The sequence below is a fragment of the Corvus brachyrhynchos genome, unplaced genomic scaffold, assembly GCF_000691975.1.
Source record: "Corvus brachyrhynchos isolate BGI_N302 unplaced genomic scaffold, ASM69197v1 scaffold424, whole genome shotgun sequence".
Taxonomy (NCBI): Eukaryota; Metazoa; Chordata; class Aves; order Passeriformes; family Corvidae; genus Corvus; species Corvus brachyrhynchos.
This window is the reverse complement of record NW_008237953.1, coordinates 591,529-618,492: the sequence shown is the minus strand read 5'-3', so window position 1 is coordinate 618,492 and position 26,964 is coordinate 591,529. Positions and strand designations below refer to the sequence as shown.

Below are 26,964 nucleotides of genomic sequence, written 5' to 3'. Positions count from 1 at the left end.
ACACTGGGAGCAAACTGCATATTTGGCCACTTAGATATCATGAATTCAAACCAAATGCCTATCTTTTCTTTCATCAAGCTGTAAGTGTAACCTCTTCTATAATCTCATTGACATTCATGGATGAAAGCACCAATTACAGAAACTTAGTACAAGAATCTTTAGAGGCAGAAGATACTTTTCATGAAGATATAGTTGTATTCTTATAGCCCAGTTCACCACCAGATTGCCAAACTGGACTCTTAAACTTGATGAGGAAAAGGCATTCAACAGTCAATCCAACTGCTTAGAAACACGGTCCTAATTTCATGCTTTTTGTGACAAAACCCTCTGAAGGTCAAAAATATGTGCAATCAAACAGCACTTCATTTGGCGGTATCTTGTATAATGCCTTAAGGAGCACAGTTGCCTGTCTCAAACACTGTTAAAGCCACTCTTAAGGAGAAGGACTTTTCCGTGAGATAAGCACAGAATGGAGAGGCAGGATGGCACTAACTCTAGGCCTGGTGGAGGTGGTATCTGGCTAGTACATCCTGGACAATGCATCCAGACAAAAATTCACTCTGTGGTGAACTGTGTAAAGAAGCGACTGCTCATATGCTTACCACTAGTCAAAAAAAAATCACCCCAAGTTATGGGATGGAAGGCATCCATAACCACCGAAGCCCCTCTGAATATGCCTCTGTGGATACCTGGAACTTGGACAGTGAGCCACCACAGCAGGAGCTTGAGATAAAATAAAGGTGGTGCTATTGTCTGAGCATTATCTCAGGGGGTAGGTTAACAAAGCCTGGGGATAAGAATCTATCAGTGATGATGACCACAAAGAATGCAGAATTTATGGGCCATAGGGAAAGCCAACTCAGCAACTGTGATAAAATCAACTCCATCTAGGTAAAGGGTAATTCCAGCAGGAGAAGATTGTGAGCACTGACTCACAACCCACCAACTCAAGAAACCTGCCAACTCAAAAGAAGTGAGAAACTAAGTATATGGACTTACTATCATTAAACATGAGGGAATCACATAACCAATAGAATAAGAGAACTGTGCAGCCAATGAGCATTAATTCCTTTGTTTGCTAAAGTGTATAAATAATTAAGAGCTTTGAAAGACCTTGGGAACCCCACCACCAAGAAGCTCAGGGTGATGAAGGACCAATGGGATGCCAATGGATCCAGAGGTGGCAACTATCTTCTACTTTATAGCTCTCTCTCCCCTCTGCCTTTTCTATTTATTTCTTTCTACATCACATTGATTGTTAAATAAACTTAGTGGTTTTGACTTCAGCATATGGTCTTGTTTGCATCTTAATTAGGGCAGAGGCATTTCTCACTGATTGGATCGTGACATCTTGGTAATCTATATCCAAGAAATGTAAGTGAAAGAAAGCATTCACTGTGATGTCATCATTCTGATTTTGCAATACTAAAATCGTAAACCTTTTGTAGAGTTAATCCCACAGAAAACACTTTTATCCTTATGCCAAACTGTTACTTGGAAGTTTAACATTGTCCCCTTTCCCTGTTCATCATTTCATCATCCAAACAACTAAAGTTTAGTATCTAATAGAGTACATATAGCTATGATGATCTAAGCATTAGAAGTTCATAGAAAGGGACTTTGCTTATTATTAAAGCAGTCTTTTTGTATGCAAAAATCTTTCATCAGCTCTACAAAAAATGAAGAAAACAGTTTTATTCAATATTCACAAAATATATGCAATACATGCCACTTGTGCGATATTCACAAAAGTATCAGGTATAGATCATTCACAGGTGAATGAAGAATCACATAGCAATAAGGGCAGGACTATCATCATACAGTTAAAATCCCTAAGAATGTGGATCGTCTATATTTAAGTATAGGAGTCGTTTCAAGCCAATAGAAGAGTCGCATGTATGAAATTAAGTACCCAATTAATGATTTCCTGGACTAAAGCCAAAACAAGTCTTCTGTCTCAAAAAATAAATTTATGTTGATTAGTAACATTAAATTTCGATAGCTTTGATGCTGCAGCTACACACAGTCTGCATATATTATTGCACTTTGCCGTCATAAAGTCATCTCATATTCAAACTTCCAAAACTTGTAAATTAAGGACACACATTAGGAGGGAAAACTAGGCTCTACCAAAAGTCAGTTAAAGATTTTTCATCAACTTAAATAGGTTCAGTAGCTCACTTTGGGAATGTACCCTTTGTATGTTTCAGTTAAACCATTCAAAGAGGAGGAACAGCAAAGTCAGTACCATATGAACATTAAGCAACCTATCCAGGATGTTTGGAGACCAGGTGTCCTCAAACCTAAAAAAAGACTGTTTAAAGATATATTCTGTTCCTTCATCAAGAGATGATCAATTTTGCTCATTCTCACAACAGAATAGGGACATAGCCAAAAACATTTTTTCATTTCTGGTTCTAGATGCATAGCAATTGAAGAAATGCTATTCAAATGGTGCCATCTTAATTATGATTTAAGCATGTACAATGATTCTGGTTTGCCATGACAACACCATGCATCGTGTGAAGTTACCCTTCTGGTTCAAAAAACTGAGTATGGTCATTTGAGCTCATTCTGAATTGCAGAATAAATCACTATGTTCAAAAATGGGATGTGGGTAAAACGTCCAAAAGATATGGAAATTTTATTCTGTAGCAACTTTAAAAAGATATGATAAACAAAGATGACAGCTAAAATAAATAATTATAATGCATTAGCTGTTTTGTTTTACATTGATAAAATAGTAACCATTCACTTAAAAGGAAAAAATTATCAAGGATTCTTGAAGAGGTAATGTCAGCAGAAGAGAGGTGATGATGCAATATTGATGGATGCAAAATAAATAATTAAGAAAACTGTGGGAGAAAAACATAGCAATAAAACTAAGAATGTTGTTCTGTATCACTAATTTGTTACATTCACCCCATTTTGATGATTGATGATGAAATAATTTCACCTTATGTATACTGGGGCTGGGCAACAATGGCAATCTGCATTCTACACCAGGCTGAGCAGAGATAGCCTGGTAAGCTTGGAAAAAAGACTTTCATGAAATGTCAGCCAGAAATCAGCTAGCTAATAAATTAAGTGGAAGACAAAATGTTAAGGCAAAAAAGACATTTCTGCTTCAGCAGCAGAGGTCAGAAGGTTTGCAACTTGTGAGCCACCTTTATGATACCAAGAATAATCATCTCTATGGGTTTTTTACTTTGCAAACAGAAATGGTAGAAAATCTTTTTGTTTTGGCACAGAGTATCTTCACCAAAATGCACAAGATTCTTGCCTGCTGTGGTGCTGCGTACTGGAGCAGTTTTGCATAATTGTCTACCAGCAGGAGAACCCTGCAACTTGGATCTGGATTTGTCTTTTCTTGAAGCAAGAATTTTGTAAAGAATATCCACAGATTTCAGATATTCAGAATGGAGATAAGACTTCTTTGCACACTGTGACCCATCTGGTCTGGAGTTAGACCACATCTAATCGAGCATATTGTAAAATATCCATCATCAAAATAATTTTTCTTTTAACTCCACAGAATACATGTGTATGACATTGATAGTACACAAACCTACAACTGAGAACACTATCAACAATTTAACACAACAGGTCACTGCTTTATGGCTTGACAGGACTATAGCAAATTTTCTCTCCCTCCTCTTCCTTCCTTCCTTATAGTGCTGCTAGATACACATGGGCTTTTTATATACTTTCTTTCAGGTAGTGACAAGACTAGCAGGAAAAAATTTGAGCTCATCTCTTCACAAAAAGTATTTCTAGGAAGTTTTATGTCTTTTAACACAAATGTGAAAACTGAAAATAAAGCTAATATAAGTAAAATAATCAGATATGCAAGCAGTCTTTTCCTGACTTGCACAAGAAAGCTAAGGAATGGCACAAATGTTGTGTGTACAATGGGCAGTTTTTTGTGCAAATAAATTTCTGGCTACTTTCTGAGAAGTTTTTGGTGCAATTAAGAGCATGAGGCTAAGAATTCTTACAGTTCTTAGTGCTTCATTGCTGCTTTGCACTACTCCATGCAGTCTGTGACCAAGTAACCTTCGTTCATCCAAGCAATTTAAGGTATTGAATTAGGCTGTTCTTATTAAGTTTCTGATAAATATAAAACTGAATATTTATTCATATACATACTTTAGAAAGCTCTTAATGAAACTGGACTTTCAAGATGCATTTTAGCGGAAGAATTCCCCTGATGTGAAGTATACAGAGGTATGGCATAGGTTCTGGACAGCAGCCCTCCAGTAATACCACTCAGCCATGTGATCTTTTGTAGGGGTGATAACATAGCAAGCCTACAAACATCATCTGCTTTTTACTGGAAAGTCCTGGAATTACCTTTTTCTTGGTTTTTTTTTTTGTTGGTCGTTTGATTGGTAGGTTGCTTTTTTTCTGTTATACACTAATGAAGCACTTGCTGAAATGGTCTTTTTAAAAAAAATTGACTGCATGGAATATATCTGGCCAGATCTGCAGTGTAGCCAGGAGGCTTTTATATTTCTGGGAAGCTGCTAGATCTAAATTATATCAAGACCTCTTCCACTGGCTCAGAGTACCTCAGGAAGACATAGGCACGAATGCAGCTGAAGGCTTGTTCCATAAAGTTCCTTGGATTGCTAAATCTTGTCCTGTGTCTCTTAAATAACAAGGAAAAAATGCCTAACAAAATCAGTCATCTGGCCTGTCCCAGCATAGTTGTTGGGAAGATAAATTGTGTAGAATCAGGTTTCATGGTACTGAAACAGTATAAGCTCGGATACATTTTACACTTTTACTTCTATGCCCTATATCAATATAAGTAGCTTACAAACAGATGTTTTACTAGTCAATTCCCTTCAGATTGCATCCAAGCTACTTATCTTTGTTTAGCTGCATATTGCTGCTAGAGGCATATATAGCCCTAGTAATTTTTTAGTAGTAAAACAAAAAACGTTGACATATTTGTGTATATCATGTGCAACATCAGATAATATTTTCTGTGACCATGACATCTTACAAATACCTATATAATGCTTTGAGCATATAAAAACATGAATATAACAAAAGAAAGTATGACTGCTGAACAAATACATAGGAGTAACATTTATTATTAGCAGCATGCATCTAAGCTGATAAGATTTTCACAACTGCAAATAAAATCTAATACAGAGAAGTACAAGCTAATGCAAGAACATTTCTTAAACTGACTAAAACCTGGGAAAAGATGGAAAAATGAAAAAAGTGACTTCATGAAAGTCTTGTGTTCACTATGCATTGGTGGTCAGAGAAGCAAAAAAATCGTTGGATATATATGTAATGTGATATACAATAATTAACCCCAAATTATTTCCCACTAAATAAAACACTACATACAAAACACCATAATTCCCAATTTTTCACAAGGTAAATTATAGTAGTATATGGCATTCAGAGATGAACAATAGATAATAACAGAATGGAAATACTTTGGTTTCTTCATTAAATTTTTGGTTTGCAGTAGTTTGGAAAGACCTGAATCAAGATTAGGAAAAACTGTAAAGATTAGAACAACTGAGCAAGAAAATGGTAATTCATTACATATTTTTCCTTCACAATGTTCCTCACAAGAGCAACATAACCAAAAACCTTTCACCTCTCGATAAAACCTCTACACAATTAGATTGTAGAATTTGCAAGAAGTTTTTTAATAACTTCACAAAATTTTGAGGAAACTGACATTTACACAAATAATGAAAACCTCTATTTCTATGTCACAGTCCAAAGAAGCACAGTCCAAATTTTTTCAACCTCAGAATATAGCACAAACACCTCACCAGTGTTTTAGTAGAATAACACTCCTTACTGAGATTTCAGATGTCAAAACTTCTAAAAGTTGAATTTTTTGTAAAGCAGATCTGCAATTTAGGGTTTATTTCTGTACTGATATCATCATTAGCAGAAAACAAAAACCTGCAAATAACTCTGTGCTGCTATGCTGTAAAAAACACTTATTAAGAGTTCTCTATTGTGCTGTTTCAATACCATCAATAGTCACTACAAGCAAATGGGGGAAAGTGAACAGAAACACAGTGGCAGAATGTCACTTACCAAGGTGAAAAAGTACATCAGAGAAAGTATAGCGCAAGTTTCCTGATTGCTAGTCTTGAGATGCTGAGAACCACTCGAGGTATGTAATATAACAAGTCTATCAAGACCTTAATTATGGCAATGAATTAACTGAGATTTAAGATGACCTGTATTTTTAGAACCTCCTCATTTCTTCCTTCTTTTTTGAAAAAATGTAGTCCAACATTCTACAGTTCTGAATTAGGTCCTCTAGTCTTGATAACTCTTTTGTTGCCTCTAACCACCATTTCAAAGAGCATTTTGTGTCTGAGAATGAAAAATATTTCAGCTATATTAAAAACAGTTTGAAGTAGCCTGGCCTCTCCTTAAAATATTTCTCTTCACTGAAAGGAGTCTATTGAAAGAGAAACCATAGGGGCAGAAAAGAACAGCAAATCATGAAATGGTGGTGCCCACACGTGATCCAGACACTTGTAGCCCCTCTGTTACAACAGTCACACCATTCAGATATAACTTTCAACTGACCAACTCTGTATTTCCAGATGAAATGAAACATTTCATGGCAGCCAGCATATGCTGCCTGACATGACTGAAGCTAGGAGTCACAGCAGTTAGCCCTCAGCAGCAGCTGGTGGTGCATACACTCCCCAGTCATGTAGCCATATAATCGTGTGTTGTGTAACCAGACACAGTCAGGGGAAGTTCTGTCACATAGCCATACACGTTCTTCACACAAACTCTGCACACAGGCAAGCACTGCTCACATATACCCAGCATCCACAGTGCACATGTAAACTGGCACATGGAATCTCAAATTTTGAGTCACAGAGTTTGGCAAACCAAGATTACCAGTAATACCTCAGATTAGTCCAGGAAGAAACAGTCTGATGTGGCTAGAGTAGGTGATGGGGAATCCAATAAAACACACATCAATTAAAACTAGATTGGAAGAAAAAAAAGACAAGATTGATTTTGCAAAGTAAAAGAGAAGTCTGGAAATCTTATTCTTACACAGTTGTGTTTTAACCTTTCCATAACTTCTATGACATTTGCTTTTATTATTCATGAAATAACACATCTCCTTCTAAACTCCATCAGTATTAAACAGCTCTATGACAAGTCAAAATAGTGAATTGGCTGGATAGTCTAAACAGCTAGTGAAGAAATGTCTCCAATTTTCGTGTTCGTTCTGAATTTTCCAGCCATTCATTTCTTAACTTGAACTCATCCTGCTTTGTACTGCAGTTTAGAATGACAGAAGTCCAGGCTTGTGAGCTGGCATCTTTTCAATAAGTAAAGCAAGAACGAATGGAACATATCCTTCTTTGAAATCCCTCACAAATTCAACATCTCTTCCACTTCACATTGGGTATAATTCTATGCTCTTTTGCTCAGGACTAGTAAGACAGAGATCTTACCTGAGTTCTGTATGAGACAAAAAAAAATCCTGGGATGATGTCTGCTTTCAACTGATTAGGCTATCTCTGTCTTTATGTCTTTCTCACTGATCAGTGATGATGAATAAAAATGACAGTCAGCCTTACCAAGTGTTTTTTACAGCTGTGAAGAGTTGATCAATCATGTAACTACCTGTAATTAGTTAACCACTGATAGGAATATATTCAGTAATAAATTAAACACATTAATTTCAATTATACTCTCCAACTTTATTTTTCATATGGAAGAAATAATACCTCTCATTATCTGCACTTTATGGAAAAATAAACAGCATGCTTTTCTCTCCCTTCAGCTATAACTCTCTTTTGATTCTCATCAATCCATGTATGTTGGCACCAGGGACATTTTTCTGCAAGACAAAACATGCAAGTCTGATAGTGCTAAGTATTTGTTTTGCTCTTGGCTTCTATTCAGTAGCTATACAAAATCTGCCTCAGATTATCTCACAGATGAATGGAAGATACATTACCAGAATTTTGAAAGCCTGTTTTGCTCTCAAAGAGATTTGGAACTGTTTTGAAAGAAAGCAAAGCTGGAAGAGTACCAAATACTTTTTCCTACCACTGAATTCTTTTTCAGTTAGATTCATGCTTTTTGTAATAATATAGCCATGTTTTAATGTTCACATTATGCCCCTTTGGTCATTGTTAAGTCTTCCCTTATGCTGTAAAACTACTTGTGTGTCATTCCCTATTACAAAAACATTTCAGACTGTGAAAGGTGATACTACTTTTACTGAACTAATGTGAAAGATGAAGGAACGGTCACTGGCACCACAGCATGGAGGTAAGCATGGGTCAGATCTCCAGTGAAGTGGACTGCTATTATTAGCTGCTGACTTATTCTGATAATGAAGTGGTTTTAAAATGGTGCTATATTAATTAGAAGGCTTTGGAAGCACAGTGTCAAGAGTGAGATCAACTGACATGCTTTCCTGCACCTAACTGTGTAATCCTGTTTCTTAACATAGATCCATGTCCTTCTTTAGCCCCTCACCTATTAAAACATTTATGAGAAGTCCTGCAGCAGTAAGGCCTCCGAGTATCTCTTCCGACACCTAACACCTTTGCACCTGCTTTTTTGGGTTTCACACCCCTCCTGCTAATGTTTGATATTGCATCTTATACCAGCTCCATAACACAGCTGCTGTTTTGCATGGATTGACACTTTGACCAACTGCATTGGACAGCAACTCAAGCTTTAAGCAAATTCAAAGAAAATATAAGCCCTGAACAAAGAAGGACAAGATTAAATTCTGTCTAATGGAGATGCAATGAAGTCAGGCAGTTGGAAAACCATTTCTGAGACTGAAAAATATATGTACAGAAATGTTGGCATGATTACAGTCAACTAGACATTTCCTAGTGATTTACAATGAAAAATTTACCAGGGGTTGGCTTCCCAGTACCAAGTTAAGCCCCTTATTACAGCACTCCTTTCTGCTCTGTGGTCCCAAAAAAACTCTCACAAATAAAATTCCATTTTTAACAAATCTAATATATGAACCCTTTGCAACTTGTATAAAATCTTACAGAAGTAAAGATTTGACAGATTCTTTATAGTCCCATTTAATAAGACAGGAAGGACCTGGAGAGTTCTTCCAGTGCCTTATTGGATAGTGAAACCCCTGGGAAATTAATGTCCTGTACATCCAATTGCATTTTTTATTTATAATTGTCACACATATTAAGAAAACCCAAACAAATAGCAATGAAAAGAGACAGGTTTGGAAGCATACAGATTTGAAGAAAAATGTACTGGTAAAAGAACCTGATATTTTACAGTTCTGTGAACACCAGAGACTGCTGGTCTCCCTACCTACCAGGTAAAGGCTTTGAGATGTGTCAGTCATGGATCACAAAGACAAGAAGTTACATGAAAATGCCCAGTGGGGACTTATTTGAAGCCTCTGCATACACACATAGACCTTGTGCTTCTGTTCTTCCCGCTAAATGTGTGGCTTTGGTGAATAGGATTGGATAGACAAAAAAAAACAGGACAAAAGAGACTGAAAATTTTCCAGTTGTTGAACCTCAGTTTTAAAATATCAGCTGGAAATGTATTAATGTGTAAAAAGTTATTTATGTCTGTTCTGGATACTGTTGTGTTTGAAAACCACAGGCAACAAATCTTAGTGCCTAATAAATCCTTAATCACGTCAGGGGCTTTTTTAGGGTCACACCTGTTGGCATTATTAAACGATTTAAGAAACAACTATTTATTATTTTATATTTTTCAGGTAGGCAAAGCGGAGAAATAGTACCAGTTATAACTCCTGTCACTGTAGAAAGCTTTTCCAGAGGGGATGCATTTCTCCACCTGTAGGTCATCAATGCAAGTAATCTAATTAGTGACATAAAGGTTAGAGGCAGCCTGGACTGTAGTTATCACACACTGATGGAGTTCACAGTCCAGAAGGACATGAGTTAGTCAGAGTAAAGTCAGGACCCTGAGCTTTAGGAAAGCAAATTTCCAGCTCTTCAAGGATTTAGTCAATATCAATCCCTTGGGAAAACTTATGTCAGGGACAAGGGAGGAAAACAGAGTTGCCAGATATTTATGGATGCCTTCCACAGTGCACAAGATCTTTCTATCCCCAGGTGTAAGGGATCAGGCAAGGAGGACAAAGGACTGGAATGGCTAAGCAGGGAACTGCTGGTCAAACCAGAGGGAAAGAAGCAAAGGTATAGACAGCAGAAGCAAGGACAGGTAACCTGGGAGGACTACAGGAACACAGTCCATTTGTACAGGGATGGGGTGAGGAAGACCAAGGTGAAGCTATAAGGGGATCTTTGCATCCCGCTGTACCTCCACGGACTGCAGGGGCACAGCTGCCTCACCATGGTCTACACCACTGGCTGCAGGGGACTCTCAGCTCTGGTGCCTGAAGCAGCTCCTGCCTCTCCTCCTCCACTGCCCTTGGTGTCTGCAGAGTTGTTCCTCTCATGTGTACTCACCCCGCTCTTCTCTGGTTGCAACTATATCTGCACAAAACCTTTTTTTTCATTCTTAAATATAACAGAAGCATTGCCACCATTTCTGACTGGCCCAGCCTTAGCACTGGCTCTGCCAGACTTGGAGGAGACTTCTGGCAGCTTTTGATAGAAGCTATCCCTGTAGCACTCATGCTACCAAAACCTGGCCATGCAAACCCAATACAGTATGCTAAGGCACATAGAAGACTGGAAGTTGATTTGGGACAGATCTTCAGCAGATCTTCGCCAAGGAAATGTCCTGCCTGCTTAGCTTAGTGGCCTTCTACAGTGGAATGACTCCATCGATGGAAAAGGAAGGAGTTACACAAGTCATCTATACAGATTTCTGTAAAGCCCTTGACATGGTCACCCACAACATACTTCTCACTGAGGTGGAGAGACAGGGATTTGATGGCTGGAGTGGTCCATGAACAAGGAATTGGCTGGATGGTGTTGTCCCCAATGTACTGGTCAATGTCTCAATATCTGGATAGAAGTTTGTGAGAGGTGGTGTGCCTCAGGGGTCTGTACTGGAACCAGTGCTGCAATACCTTCATCAGTGATATAAGCAGTGGGATCAAATGGACTCTCAACAAATTTGCAGATGACACCCAGCTGAGTCGTGCAGTTGACCTGTTTGAGTGATTGTGATGTGATGTGATGTGATGTGATGTGATTGATGTGATGTGATGTGATGCCATCCAGAGGCACCTAGACAAGCTCGAGAAAGTGGGTTCATGTGAACATCATGAGATTTAACAAGATCAAGTGTGAGGTGTTACACCCGGGTCAGAGCCACCCCAGGATCAAAGCAGGGTGGGGGATGAACTATTAAGAGCAGCCCTGAGGAGAAGGACTTGGGGGTGCTGGTGGAGGAGAGGCTGAACACAGCTCAGCCATGTGCACTCCCAGAAAGCCAAACGTGTCCTGATCTGCATCCAAAGCAGTGTGGGCAGCAGGGGGAGGGAGGGGATTCTGCCCCTCTGCTCTGCTGAGACCCTACCTGGAACACTGCCTCCAGCTCTGGGATTTCTGGTGCAGAAAAGACCTGTTGGAGTGAGTCCAGAAGAGAAAAACAGAAATTATCAGAGTTACAAAGAACCTGCTCTGTGAGGACAAGCTGAGAGAGTTGGGGTTGTTTAACCTGGAAAAGAGTATGGTCCAGGGGACATTTCACTGCGGACTTTCAGTTCTTACAGGGGGCTTCCAGTAAAGATGGAGACAGTTTATAGTAGGGACTGTCATGATAGGACAAGGGGTAATGTTTTTAAACTGAAAGAGTTTAGAATTAGATGATATGAGGAAGGCATTTTTAATAATGAGTGTGGTGAAACACTGGTACAGGTTCCCCAGAGAGATGGTAGATATCCTGTTCCTGGAAACATTCGAAGTCAGATTGGATGGGGCTTTTAGAAACATGATCTAGATAAAGATGTTCCTGCCCATGCCAGGAGGGTTGGACTATCTTTACAGATCCTTTCCAAACTATTCTATGATTCTATGATTTTGAAGGGTTCTCGTTCTGTGCTTGCTTATATTAGGACTTAGCTGAAACTGTGCATCAGAAATACAAAACAAGATTTAATTTGGTCTTTTGAAAACACATTGTGTTAAAGCACCCAGAAAGCCTAGCCTTTTAATTTCTCTGAATTTCAAAGATCAGGTTATGAAGGACGGAGGCATTCATAGATACACACTCTGCTTGACAAATTATTCATATGCTTTAATAGTCTCTAATTCCTTCACTTTGCTCTACCCAGATGATACAGAAAAAATTCACATCACTTACTGGGACTGCTCAGATGTAGTATGGAACACTGTTCAAAGCAGAATAAGTTTGAAAAAAAAACCTTTTTAATTTTTTTTCTGTATCAGAACATCTACTGCAAACATTTCTGTCTTGTTCCTGGTCCTGTGGAATGACTTGCCTGTCCTCTGACTGACAGCATGTGCTATACCAGATGGAGGAAATTAGAACTTCTTCATCTTCCCTCTCTTCTCACTGAAGTTCCTTTGGGTCACATAGATACTGTTGGCTGCAGCAACATTATTGGCAGAAGAAAAAGAAACACACAACAAAGTTGTTTCTTTGAAATATCATCCACAGGAAACTGTAATTGTGTGATTCAGTAAATAACTGTAGCAAGTAATACTTTCTGAAGAAAACACACCTGAAAATAGGGTCAGCGCAGCTTTTCTACAAACTTTTATCAGAAAATATATTATTTATAATAAAATTTTTGCTCCTGGGAAAACAAAATAATTGCATAACCTGTATGATGATGATAGCGAGAGGAACTCTATCCAACAGTTAAAATACAAATACCAGCATTATACTAATTCTTAAATTCACATGCAAAATATACAAGAAATTTAGAAATAAATCCATCCATCTCCTTCTCTCTGAAATCACTAATATAAAGTATCCAGTATAATCACACTATGCGAAGAGAGGGACTGAATAAGGTACAGGGCATGCCTCTCTTGAGCATCTTAGCTAGAAGAACAAAGTCCTCTCCACCTAAGAGTTTTATGACTATGTGCCATATCAGGGAGGATTGTGCCCTAAGCCTCATAGTGTACCTTCCTCTGCTAAACTTGGCTATTGAGGTCTAGAAGAACCTGTTACAAACTGACTGCATAAATTTAATGTCATGTAGCTTGCCTTTTCTTATATTTATATTTTATTTCAATTTATATTTTCACTTGTCCAGAGGAAGAAATTTTTAATTTGAAAATGTGGCTAATATAGTTTTGAACTCAACTGCAGATCATAAACTTTCTCTGCCAAAGGTCTCCTTTCAATTGATACTTATCAAATATTGATGTTAACTATAACTTTTTAATATCTAAAAATGTGAGACATCCAACAGTAGAATAAATAAAAATAAATTGAAAACTATACATTGAAACAGATTGCTCTTCCTTGGATGTAATATGGAATGGTATGAAATCCTAAGCCTTGAGAAAGTAAAAGATGAGAGCACACATCCTCAATTTTTTTTCATGTAGCATCAGATTACCTCATTTTAAGATTTAGTGAGATGACTACAGAGTGCTGGAAGTGGCTTTTACAAGCAGAGAAAGAGCTTTCCCTTAGAAATGAACAGGCAAGTGAGCCGTGTGCTTTCTTCCTGATGCTATGGCACAAGGCATGCCCCTCAAGGAACAGTTCCAAAGCATACCCAAATAGAAATACAGAAAAAGTCCAGGCACTTGGACATACATGGTCCTAATAGGCTGATGCAGCTACTCCATGAGGTGCTTTAGGATAAGAATAATATTAGAGTTTCAGATGGGGTGTCTCTCTGGCCATTACTCTATGTAAAAAAAAGCCCAAGGCAAAATTAAACATTAATCATTTCTACTGGGCTGCAGTTTGCCTTTATTAATTTTGACTAAGTTTTGCACTGAAGAATACTGATGATTTTCTCACACACTTCCTTAATTTTCCCAAAAGAAACTTTTAAGGATTTGAAAGTCAGATAAAAATTTACAAACCTAACAGAGGACAAACAGGAATTTTTTTTATCAACATTCTATGTTATTTTTTCTATTAGTTGCCAAGTTTTCTCTTTCCTCCTAATGTTGTAAAGCAAAGCCATTCTCCTACCAAAACAGAACTTGCATATATTTGCTGGCTTATAATCTTCAATTCCCAGTAATGACTCCACATGAGAGATGTGACCAACCCTTATGAGCATTTCACTGGATTCATGGATGTTAGCAACAACTGTGTTAGACAATAAATGATATAGCCTAACTTGTTGTCATAAACACTTTTACTGCTTATCCATGACAAGGTGCTGGCAGTGTGGGGAGTTCAGGGGAAGATGCTCTGTGGGAAGACATCAGGGGCTGTCCCAAAAGGAGACCAACAATTCCAGATGGCTCCAATGGACTGCAGACAGGACACAGCAAAACTCCTCAGTGAAGTGTGTGGTGCCACTCTAAAAACTGATTTAAGAAAGGGGGGAAAAATCCACCAGAGAAAGGGGGAGAATAAAAAGAGTGAGAAAGAACAGAGGGAATACCAAGTCAGAGCAGGAGAAGGAGGAGGTGCTGCATGGTGGAGTAGATCTCCACAATACAGCTCATGGAAGACTCATACTGCTGCAGATGGATATTCCTGAAAAAAGCTCAGCCCATGGGGACACCACATGAGGGGAGGACAAAACTGTGAGAAGGAAGGAGAAGCAGCTATAAACCACTGTGTACTGGCTGTAACTTCCCTTGCCTCCCTATACTGCTCAGGGATGGAAGTGGAATCTGAAATGAAGTTGACATTGGGAGAGAGGGGAGGAAAGATTTTGGTTTCATGTCTTTGTTTTTTATTACTGAAATATATATTGACAATATTAAATTAATCTTCCCAAAGTACAGTCTCCTTTGCCTACAAAAATAAATAAGAAACAATCTCCCTTTTATCTTGAACCATGAGGTTTCTTAAACTGTTTTCTCCCAAAATCCTGCTGAGGAGGGAGATGAAGTGAGCAGACAGGTAGGTGTTTGGCTGTTAGACAAAGCTAGCCCGCCACTGTCTGTCTGCTTTCCCTCCTTAAATTGTTCAGACTTCAATATATTAATTCATTAAATAGCTACCTGCCAATCACTACAACTATTTGTGCGAGATTCAACATCAAACACCTATTAATTTTAGCAAGGATACTGATGCAATGGCTCTGAATAACATGGGCCATATTGAGTATGCCAAAGGCCAAACACTTTGCAGCATTTCAAATCACTTGACAGACGTGTTCTTTTAATTGTATGTTCAGCTTCCAAAGCTGCCCTTGAAATGTTGATTCTGGGAAACTAAGTTTATAATCTAAATCAGACAAGCTTGTATAGCCTGCCTCCCAGATCACTGCAAATATAAATTGAGTTTTAGCCTCTAGAGAAACACAATAAATAATGCCAATATTTTTCTTCTCAACCTTTTATCCCATGCTGACATGATGTTGCTTGAAGTTTTTGCTGTTATATAAAGTTATTTGCACAGCTCCAATTTTCTTCCATAGGTTTTAAGTGAACCATTATCCAATAACCTACACTCAGTTTTGTGGCTTTCAATCTCATTGAATAGGGGACTTTTGGAAGGAAACAATATTTTTGAGCTCTCCAAAAGAAACGCCAGTCTCTCAGGGCTCAGCCCTGGAAAGACTTACATGCACAGGCAGGTTTACTTGCAAAGGCTACCCATAATGCATAAACATGGATAAATCTTTGCACTACAAGACCTCTGTAAGCAACTGGGAAAAATACTCAGTGATGTTAAAATATCAGTGACTGGGGGTAAGTTTACCATCCACAAGTTTGAATATACTCACTTTTCTAAGATAATTTTATTTAACTCCTTTGCCTAATCAGGACATATGGTTTTCTGATTCCACTGTGGTTCCTTTTTATCAGTTAAATTCTGTTTTGTTGCCTGGTTTTGCTATCCAAAGAAAGAGATGAGGAAGGAGAAAGGAGACCTGCTTTGCTTATTCTGTTTCTAGCATTTTTTTGCCATGTCCACTTATGATGGGAAGGTTGAGTCCTTGTTTCTGTTTTGTTCACACAATTTTTCAGCAATTCTTTTCAGATAAACTACTTTACTACAAAAAGTCAAAGGAGAAAATTACTGTTAGTTTCCTCAGAAGAGAACATAAGCATGGCTAAATTAGATCTCACATTAAGTTTAATCCACTCCAACATTGCCTGTGAATCACCAATAACAGATGTTTAGAGAAAAAGTAGGAATCAGTAAAGAGGACCCTGACACTTTTCCCCAAAGATACCCCCAGTCAGCCCCCAGAAATCAGGATATTAAGAACCTGAGAAATACAAATGACAGCTGAAATTGTGATTAGGTACCAGCCAATGATTTTATATTTCCCTGACAATAAGCATCAGAGCATCTGTGGCAGAGAGCAGTTATGAAGCCAACAGGAAAAAAATAAAGTTGGTGCATGCCTGGGAGTTCTTTTCTCAGTCTATTATATATTCATGCCACTCCTCAGATGTAATATCCTTTTCAAAGAGATATTTGTTCTCATAAAAAAATGAAGTGCTGTTTATAGAACTCCTCCTACAGTTTTTAAAGGAAACCAACACTGGGAACATACAAAGTGTGTATGTGAATTTGACTATCAAGATGCACTTCATTTTTACAGAAAATAGCTATTTGCAGCCTTCAGCTTATTACCACAGCCAAATCCCCTTTAGGATCATGTCCTCCTTCATATATCAGAATACATATAAAAATTTAGTCACTTGAAAACCAAAACAAAGTACCTTGGCCCTATTTAACTGCTTCTAAGGCATTTTCAATGATATTACTGCTAAAACATTATTGCTAAAAACTGCAAAGAATGTGATTTAATCTGTTAAGAGAAGATTTTAACACTGTGATAAAATAACTTTTAAGCCAAATAAAAAAGATGGGAAAAAACATAGATTATTATCTTACTTCAAATGGGAGCTCTGTTATTTCCATATTTCCAGACAAATCCAGTTTTTCTAGATTCTCACAATCACCCAGTTCTGGAGGAACTGACTTCAAATTATTGAAACTCACATTGAGCACTTTGAGGTTTTTTAAGCAGCCTGTGAGGGTAAGATAATTCAAATCAGTGTACTTAAAAAAAAAAAAAGGGAGAAAATAAAAATCAAAGGTATACTCAGTTAAGCAAAGAAAAAGTTCCATATTGTCATGATGAGTAAGATTAATAAATATTTTCTGCAGTGATCATTAATGTTTTGAAGGGCAATAATGCCCCTTAATCAGCAATGATTTTAGCGAGAGTTTGAAAGGAGGCAGCAAGACTTTCAAATATCTTGTTTCTTCTAATGTTGAGATACCTCTTGACCTCAGCTGAAACTAGAGAAGTTGGCTTTTGGTTTGGCCACCATAGAAAATTTGCTTGCCAACTGAAAGATGTCTTAGCAATACAACCTGTTCATTGGGAACAATCACTCCTACTAAACTTACTACACCAAGAATTCTGTCTTTAGTATCCTGCATTGCATATTTTTGATTATAAAAGGTAATGGATGTGTGCGTGTGTTTCGTTAAACTTCTTCCAAAGCAAATGTTGGCTTAGAGTTTCTCACCATTTGCAATCTGTGGAAATCCTTACCAGGGGCTACTTGGTACTTCCACAGAACAGGACAGAGAAGAAGCATGGGGAGTTGAAAGCTCTACATTTTTTTCATGAGAAATTGCTGTTGTCAGAGCCAGAGACATGCAGTTTGATGGTCAACACTAGGAGCCACCAAATCACACAGCATTTTACATAAACACCTTAGTTTCCTTAGGACACAGCAATGTCTTCAAATGATGACTGGACCGTCCAAATCATCTCACATGTGGCAGACAAGGCATATATTGTGAGAACTCTGTTATATTAATCTCTACAGGATACAACAAAGAAAAACATAGGCTCTTCCACTCAGCTTCCTTCCTGTTTTAGCTCTGCCAGAAACAGAAACTGAGGTGTATTTCAAAATTCAGCAGTCCTTTTAGGACAGTGACCCTGTTTTCCTTTACTATAAGCTGCTGGTTCAGTTAAAATATCAGAAGAAAAATTTTCTGTAAGACTACAGCAGGCATTGTTTTTCCAGTAAAATGCTATCTGACAAGGGTCATTGGAGTAATAGTACTAATTCAATGGAGTCAATGTGTGAACTACTTTATTTCCATATTTTTAAGCACCTAAAAATAATAGAAGTTTATTCTATCCATCAGGGAGCCTCACCAGGTTTAGTATCATAATGTAGATGAAGATATTATATCACATGTTAAGTGTCATAACCATGAATTTATGCCTTCATTTCAACAAAATAATCACTGAAACAGAAATGCTTTAGAACTAGAGAATCAGAAAATCACTATTTATTTCCTCAATCAATTAATCCCGTAATAAAGGAGAACAAATCCCATTGGAGTGAAAAAGGAACCATTGATTCAATAGCCCTTGAATATTTTGTCTGTCTTTTAAGCACTGGAATATTATACTGGTTCTGTCTGGAATGGAGTTAGTGTTTCTCATAGCAACTCATATAATGCTATGTTTTGGATTTGTGACCAAACAGTAAAAACTGAACAGTGCTAACACAGCAAAAAAGCCATCTTTTGTTTCTCACTCTGCTGCCCCAGTGAGTCAGCTGTGAGTGGGCAGGAGGCTGAGAGGGGACAGGGCTGAGACCCTGGATTCAAATTGACCGAAGGAATATGCTGTAGCATATAATGTCACATTCAGCAGTAAAAGCTGGAGACAGGGGAGGAATGGGAGGAAATTTTCCAAGGTCCCTATTGCTTAGAGACTGAATGTGGATCAATTTGTGGTGAGTGCTTTTACATCACTAGATTTTACATCTTCTTCACTTATTAAACTGTCTTTATCCTGATACACGAGTTTTCTCACTTTTGCCTTTCTCCTTCTCTCCCTATCCTGCTGTGGGAGACTGGACTGCAGGGACCAAGCAAGCTGTATGAGGCTTAGCTGCCTGTAAGTGTTAACCCACAACAGATATAGTTGCTAATTTTTCAGTCATTGAAATTTCTACCTCTCAGTTCCATCAGTAGTTGGAGAACTAATGTAGACAAGACATCTAGCGTTACCAACATGCTCGTAAGCCTCTTGTCTAACTCTGTTCAGATGATCATCTCTGATGCATTAGAGACATGGAGCAGAACCACTCATGAAAAAAAATCACAAAAAATACAGCAGCTCTTCTGGGTAGCGTGATGGACTCAAGCACAGCTTCTCTGTCTGACTTTCATAGCATCTAACATGTATGTCAATGCTCCCACTGTGGTTTACAGGTATGAGAAAAAAGATAAATAGAAAGCGCATCACATTTTTTCTTGTGATAGATAATCCCTCTCTAACCTAACAGAAGGGCACTACAGAATCTACAGTCAATTTACGCTAATTGCTGTGACTAAGATTATCAAAATTACTGTGAAAAGCCATGAGTCTTGCAACAGAATTTAATTTCCATTACAAATTCAGGATAACACAAATGAGTGGGATGAAGCTTGCCAAGATCTGCCTGCCGGGAGCAATCTCTTGGAATTCTACAGGGGCTATTTTTCACCTCTGGGCTCTTCAGTGGATTAAGTTATGCCACCTGACAAGTGAGCAGTAGACAAGCATTAACACCCCCTCTAGGACCATAAGACATATGTAGGACTAACCAGGATCTCCTGCATGAAATCCTTACATGACCACATAATTCCATTCTTTTCTTTATTACATTCCATTTTAAAAGTAGTTTATTTTTTACATCTGCTGTTGTTATGGAAGAACATAGTTACTGAGTTTCATAATTTTCTTTATTTGGAATAGTCTTCAGATTGCTAGCCTGAATTATTTGTAGAAGTTTTATAACCATTAATTATTTTGTCTATTTTATCTTTAAATAGCTCTTTTCCTTCCCTGGTGTTTACTTCTGATGTTTCCATAGGTAACAGACATCTCATAATATATTTCTCTAGCCATTTTTTCTAGTCTCTGCTGACAAAATAAAAATTCCCCTCTTTAAATGGTCCTAATAGACTTATTTTGCATCTGTTCTCATCTAAAATTACTGGGTAGTCCTCCTGTGACTGTTAGATTTGGAATTTCATTTCTTCAGTTTTTTGCATTTAATGATTTCTGACATGCTGCACAAAAACTGAATACATGACCTTGAGCTCTGCAACTGTGAATTTAATCTCTGTATTTTTTCAGAAGCCTATCTGCTCATCAGCCTTTCCATACTTCCACCTGTTTTCAGTGACAATGCACAGTCAAACTGTGTCAGCAGAAAATTTCAGTAGCCCCATTCCTGAAAATTACTAAGTAATAAAGCCAAGACTGATCCTTGAGAAAATCTACAAATTACCTTCCTCATGACCAATACCTTCTCTTTCCAAATAAGCATATTTTTGCCTCTGGTTTATCAAGTCTTTTGCTCATTTTTACAATTGTGGCATCAAAGTCCATTCTGTAAGAGTCAAACATTCATTTTCCATAGTTCTCTGTATCAAATACTTCATGGAATACCAGGTAGACAAGATCTACTAATTGAAGCTCAACAAACTTCTCAAAGGATAGAAACCAAATGAGTTGGGAAAAACTTGCTTTTCCTTTAGAAACTTTTTATTTCCACCTGGTTTCCATTCAGCACCACATCTCTAATTATTTCTTCCTCTAAATAACTGTTCAAAAATTTTTACAACTAACAGTCTACATAAGGGTAGAATTAGGCTGGATGAGCTGCCAGAAGCGTTATCCAGATTACAGACTGAGATCTGCTAGGCTAACTTTGTCAGAGAGAGAGCACAATTGTGTGTCTATAAAAAAAACCCACTAAAAACTAAAAATTGGTTTAAAACTAAAAACTTAAAGTTTAAAACTAAAAACTAAAGAAAACTAAAGATTCTCAAATTCTGTGTCTTGACTTAAGAAACACAAAATTGTGGAGCGATGAATCCCAAAATACTCTTCAAATGCCATAGACATTGTCAGTTGACAGAGGGGGAATAAGAAGGTAAGGCAGTATGTATGACTTTCACAATCCGAAATCTGCATCTAGGGTCTTTTTTATGTCTTCTTGGTGCAGAAGTTCTCCACTGTCTTTGGTATGCTGCCCAGTCAATATCAGGCTTAGTGAGTATGTAATACAGCCATTGAGGCAGCTTTAGGAGGAGAGAGAGGTGGTGACATCCCTTCCATGACCGCACAAATGTAGAGCAGGATTTGACTCCCACACGTCACCTATACATTCAAATAACATTCAAGCACAACTTCAGAATTAAAAGTAGTAATAGTAAAATAATTGCTGCTGCAATAGTGCTATTAACTATGTTTAATGTCACTGAATTTTTTTTTCTATGAAATTTGAAAATTCTGGAATTAAACAGCTATCATCTTTGTGTTTTCCATGACGACACAGTAAAAGCCGTAATGAAATCCATGGCCTCCCTGAAAGTTTCACAATTAAGATTTTTTTTTTTTTTTTAGATGGGAGATGCAATGTCATAGTTGCTATGTTTATTCACAGTTTAAATTTTTAATTCATTAAAAAAAAAATTGATATGGTAATTAAATTCTCTAGTTTCTTATAAAAAAATTGTAGTACAAATTCACCTCTTACACAAGCCTACATTAGTGATCCAAACAAGGTGTCAGAGACAAAATACAGATGAGGTTACAAAATGCCTTTGTCATCTAAGGATCAATGCAAATGTAGATTCACTTGTGCAAACTGGAGTAAAACACTAGGCAACTTTTTACATTAATCTGCAATCACAGAACCATTGAATTGTGGAATGGTTTGGGTTGGAAGGAACCTTAAAGATCATCTAGCTCTAACCCCACCGCCATGAGCAAGGTCACCTTTCTCTAGACCAGGGTTCTCAAAGCCCCATCCAATCCGGTCTTGAACACTTCCAGGGATGGGTTACCCACAACTTATCTGGGCAACCTGTTTAACTGCCTCACCACCCTCACAGTAAAGAATATCTATGTAATATCTAAACTAAATCTACCCTCATCAAGTTTATGGCCATCACCCCTTGTCCTGTTACTACATGCCCTTGTAAACAGTTCCTACCAAGCTTTTCTATAGGCCTCCTTCAGGTACTGAAAGGCCACAGTAAGGTCACCCCAGAGCCCTCTTTCCTACAGGCTGAATAATCCCGTTTCTCTCAGCCTGTCATCATAGAAGAGATCCTCCATCCCTCTAATCATCCTTGTGTATCTGCTCTTGTGTATCCCATCCTTGTGCATATCACGCCAACAGGTCCATGTCCATCCAGAGCTGGATGCAGAGCTCCAAGTGGGGTGTCACCAGGGCAGAGCAGAGGGGCAGAATGTCCTCCCTCGCCCTGCTGCCCACACTGCTTTGGATGAAGCCCAGGATAAGTTTGGCTTTCTGGGCTGCACATGCACATGGCTGGGTCATGCTAAGTCTTCTCACTCACCAGCACACCCAAGTCCTTCCCCCCAGGGCTGCTCTCAATCTGTTCATCCGCCAGCCTCTGTTGGTACCAGAGTGTGCTTCAACCCAAGCACAGCACCTTGTACTTGGTCTTGCTAAACCTCATGAGATTCACAGGAGCCCAGTTCCCAAGCTTGTCCAAGTCCCTCTGTATGAGAGACAGGTTAACCTATCCTTCAAACAAGTCAGCCACACCACTCAGCTGGATGTTGTCTGCAAATATGTTGAGGGTGCACTCGAACCCACCGCCTACATCATTGATGAAGACACTGAATAGCACTGTTTCCAATACAGACCTCTGAGGCACACCACTTCTCACAAACATCCATCCAGACATTGAGTTCTTGACCAATGCACTCTGGATGAGATCATCTAGCCAAGTCCTCATCCACTGAACAGCCCACTTATCACATCCATGTCTCTGCACCTTAGAGAGAAAGATGTTGTGGGGGACCACATCAAAGGCCTTACCAAAGCCTAGACAGATGACAGGTTAGCCCTTCTCTTGTCCGTGGGTAAAGTCACTCCACTGTAGGAGTGACTCAGTTGATCAGTTGATAAGTTGATCAGGAAGGATTTTTCCTCAGTGAAGCCATGCTTGTTTTCTCAAACTACCCCTCTGGCCTCTATGTGCCTTAGCATAGCTTTCAAGAGGATCTCTTCCATGATTTTCCCAGGGACAGAGATGATGCTGACAGGTCAGCAGATCCCAAGGTCCTCCTTTTTACCTTCTTCTAAAATGAGCACAGTGTTTTCCATCTTTCAGTCACCTGGGAGTTTACCTGACCACCATAACTTTTCAAGTGTCACACAGTGGCTTGGTGGCTACATCAGGCAGTTCCCTCAAGCCTCTGGGATGCATCTCATCAGTTTCCATAGACACACCTATATTCAGGTTCCTCAGGTGGTCATGAACCTGATCATTGTTTACAGTGCCAGTGACTTAACTTCCCCAGTCCCTGCTCCCAGCTCCATCCACTCAGGAAGAGTGAGAACAAAGGGTGCCATTGAAAACTGAGTCAAAAATGTCCTCATAAAAACAGTCAACTTGCAACACCACTGTTTAATACTGCCTCTTCAAAGGGGGGATATAAACAAAATTTTCCTCAGTTTCATAAAAGACTGAGCTGTTGGACAAATAACCCTGAATACTGAATAAATGACAAAGGTAATAAATCAGTTTGCAGTTCCTCAGAATAGGCATTTAAGCTGAGCATATGTATTTTCTCCTTGGAAACTCACAGAACACATTGGGAATCTTATTAATAGAAAAAGCTATTTTAGATATCTAGAAGTCACTTAAAACTCTATTACTAATAGTTTTTCCCTCTGAGTTCTAGAAAATTGGATTAATGATATGCACAAATGAAATTTTATAACATGCAGTAGAAAAGAAACAAAAATTCACTGTGATTTCTTATTAAAGTAGGTCTCAAAAGCAGTTATTTTAATGATAAATATTTGGAAAATAAAAAATGTGAGAGAACACAGTACAAATATTTTAACAGCTCTTTGAGATGTTTAATGAATAATTTGTGGGGCTAAAAAATCCTGATACAGCCTTACAATCCCATCCCAGCACAAAGGCTTTGGGATCATATGAAATTTCAGTTCACTACTTCCTATGTGTCTATGAAAATATATTGTTGGATATTTTCAATTATATCAATTACTAATGTACTAGCACTAGTTTATACACAGCAACTGCACTGCAGTCACACAGTCAGAGCCAGAGCCGTAATCTCACTCAGAAGACAAAGAAAATCCCCTGGCTACACTCGTTCATGATTTTTATTCTGTTACTCCTAGACAAATCACTTTAAGACAGACAGCTCCATTCTGCAGGGGTTTTTTTCTTTTCTTTACATGATTCCCATTAAAATATTTGCTATTACACAAAAAGTATAAAATCAAAAGTATTCTCAACTTTCTTCTGTTACAAAGTTGCTCTTATTCCTGTACATATGTGACCATAAGAATGTGGTTTGAAATATCTGATAATGGATTCAGCTCTTTCTTCTCTCTGACTCAGAGTGGAGCATTATCCTCTAAATCTGCTAATACAGGAATATGAACTTCAATAATACATAAGTCCAGAAACTTCTACTGCAGCGATAATTTTTTTCATTGAAAATATTCTTATCACTTCATGTTCTCTCATACCTTTACCTCCTGCGAGAATCAAAAGTTGTCCTAATATGTCTCACTAGGTTATCCTCTGCCAGATGATTTGTTGATCTAAACTTGACTTCAATTCTGTCTGAAGATTAAAGACTCAACAAGATGCATGTCACTGCCAACATCAACTATCTGTCATTACTCTCACGTACATTTTAGCTGTGATATTTACCTAGTTATTGCTGTTTTGTAAACAGGAGACAAAATGATGAATACCTTAGCAGTTAACCTTTCCAGACACCTTACCTTCTGATTTAACACCCAGTCCTCACTCTTTGCTTAGACAGAGCTCCCAAATCAAACCCACATCAATTATTTTCCTTGTGAAAATCTAGTAGATAAGTTGACTAAAGTAAGAAAGGTTCCATTTAGAAGCAGTATTCAAAAACTTCAAAATATCCAAAACCTTTCATAATATTGTCTCATGAAAATAATTAGCATTTCCAATACACATTAACGTCCATCTCTGTATGCATATATAGTACATGAAATAAAAGCACAGCGATTTGCAAGCATGCCCCCTTACACATAAACAAAGAGAGAATTACACAAATTGAAAAACAACTCCTCTGTAATTTGTGCCATAATTAAAAGGGCAGTTCCACTGCCTTACTAGTAGGTGGCCTATCAACACACAACTTTCAGTAAGACTGAAAAACATCTGGAAGTTTTGGCAAAAAAGTGCTGAACAGTTCAGTTACACAGTCTTGGAGTGGCTTTTTGTATTATTTCTTTTTAAACTACATCAGTGATTATGCATCATTTTCTGGATAGGCTAGAATTACTACTGTGATGTAGAATTATTGTATAAATAGCATCTATGGCCTAGCAAATTTGTTAATTTGGTTATGCAGTGTCTAATGTTCAAATCTATGTTTCCACAGAGGAGCGCTTAAGTTTAATGAAACTTGAAAAATAAAATTTCTGAACAAAAGTTCAATGGTAAGAGGAGGATGGTGAGTGCTATTACATTGTGTCTGAGGAAGCCCTACAGCAAACCGTTTTCTAACATTCTCTGGCCCTTCCAGGCAAATATTTACAGAAAAAAACAGCAACAAAAACATTGAAAAAAGAAATCATGGGTACAAGCTAGCAGGATAAACATATTGGAGGGAAAGTGAATAAATGAGAATAACATAAAAGCTACAGATGAGCAGAAGTCACATAATTTTAATGCTGTTGAAAGAACAGTGATTGCTACTAGAAACATTGAGACTTTTTAGCTTATTTCCAAAAAAAGTCTGATACAGGCTCTACTTTACCCTCTACTAGAACAATCTACTTGTCCCCTGGTCACCAGTGGTGTTCCCCAGGGCTCAGTTTTGACGCCAGCCCTTTTCATAGTCTTTATTGTTGATCTGGATATGGAGGTCGAGTGTCCCCTTAGTCACTTTGTAAACAACACTAAGCTGGGTGGGAGTATTGATCTACTATAGGGTGGGAAAGATGTTCAGTCATCTGGACCAGCTGGATCAATGGGCCAAGGGCAATTGCATGAGGTTCAATAACACAAAGGGCTGGGTCCTGTCCTTGGGTCACAACAGCCCCATACAGCACTACAGGCTTGGGGAAAAGCAGCAGAAAAGCTGCCTGGCAGAAAAGGACCTGGGGGTGCTGGTTGACAGCCAGTCAAACATGATCCAGCACTGTGCCCAGGTGGCCAAGAAGGCCAAAGACATCCTGGCCTGTATCAAAAATAGTGTGGCCAGCAGGACCAGGGCAGTGATTGTCCTGCTGTCCTCAGCATTGATGAGGCCACACCTCAAATCCTGTGTTCAGCTCTGGGACCTTGTCCTAGTTTCGTCCAGGACAGAGTTAAATTTTGCAGAAGCCAGGAGGGGGCATTGCTAATACCCAGAGGTTATTCTGTACCACCTCACATCATTTTTCAGGGGTGAGAGAAGGGGTCCCTTCTGGTCAAGTAAGTATGGCGGGGTATCACTGCTTTGCTCTGTAACTGACGTTTTAGCTCTTTCCAGTAAATTGTTCTTATCTCAACCCCTGATCATTACCTTTTATGCCACAAATATTCCTCCTCCAGGGGAGGGGGAGAGGAGAGGGGAGTGAGTGAGTGCCACATGGTTTGGAGTGCTTCAGTGAGAACATTAAATTGGGGAATACCTTTTCTAAACCTTCACAGCCCCAGACACTGAGGTGCTGTAGAGTGTCCAGAGAGGGGCAACAGAGCTGGGGAAGGGTCTGGAGCACAAGTTTTATGAGGAGCAGCTGGGGGAGCCGGGGTTGTTGATCCTGGAGAAAAGGAAGGTGAGGAGTGACCTTATCACTCTCTAAAACTGCCTGAAAGGAGGGTGTAGCC

The 26,964-nt window shown here is 38.5% G+C and overlaps 1 protein-coding gene across 2 annotated transcripts in view; it reads right to left on the bottom strand.

Annotated features, from left to right (window-relative positions):
- The window catches only part of LRRC2 (leucine rich repeat containing 2), a 77,760-nt gene that overhangs the window by 12,026 nt on the left and 38,770 nt on the right, over nucleotides 1-26,964 (bottom strand). For both annotated transcript variants that reach the window (XM_008632934.2, XM_017733350.1), the window contains exon 5: nucleotides 16,948-17,084. In XM_008632934.2, coding sequence (XP_008631156.1) covers nucleotides 16,948-17,084 — 137 coding nt within the window. The remainder of the gene's footprint in view (nucleotides 1-16,947; nucleotides 17,085-26,964) is intronic.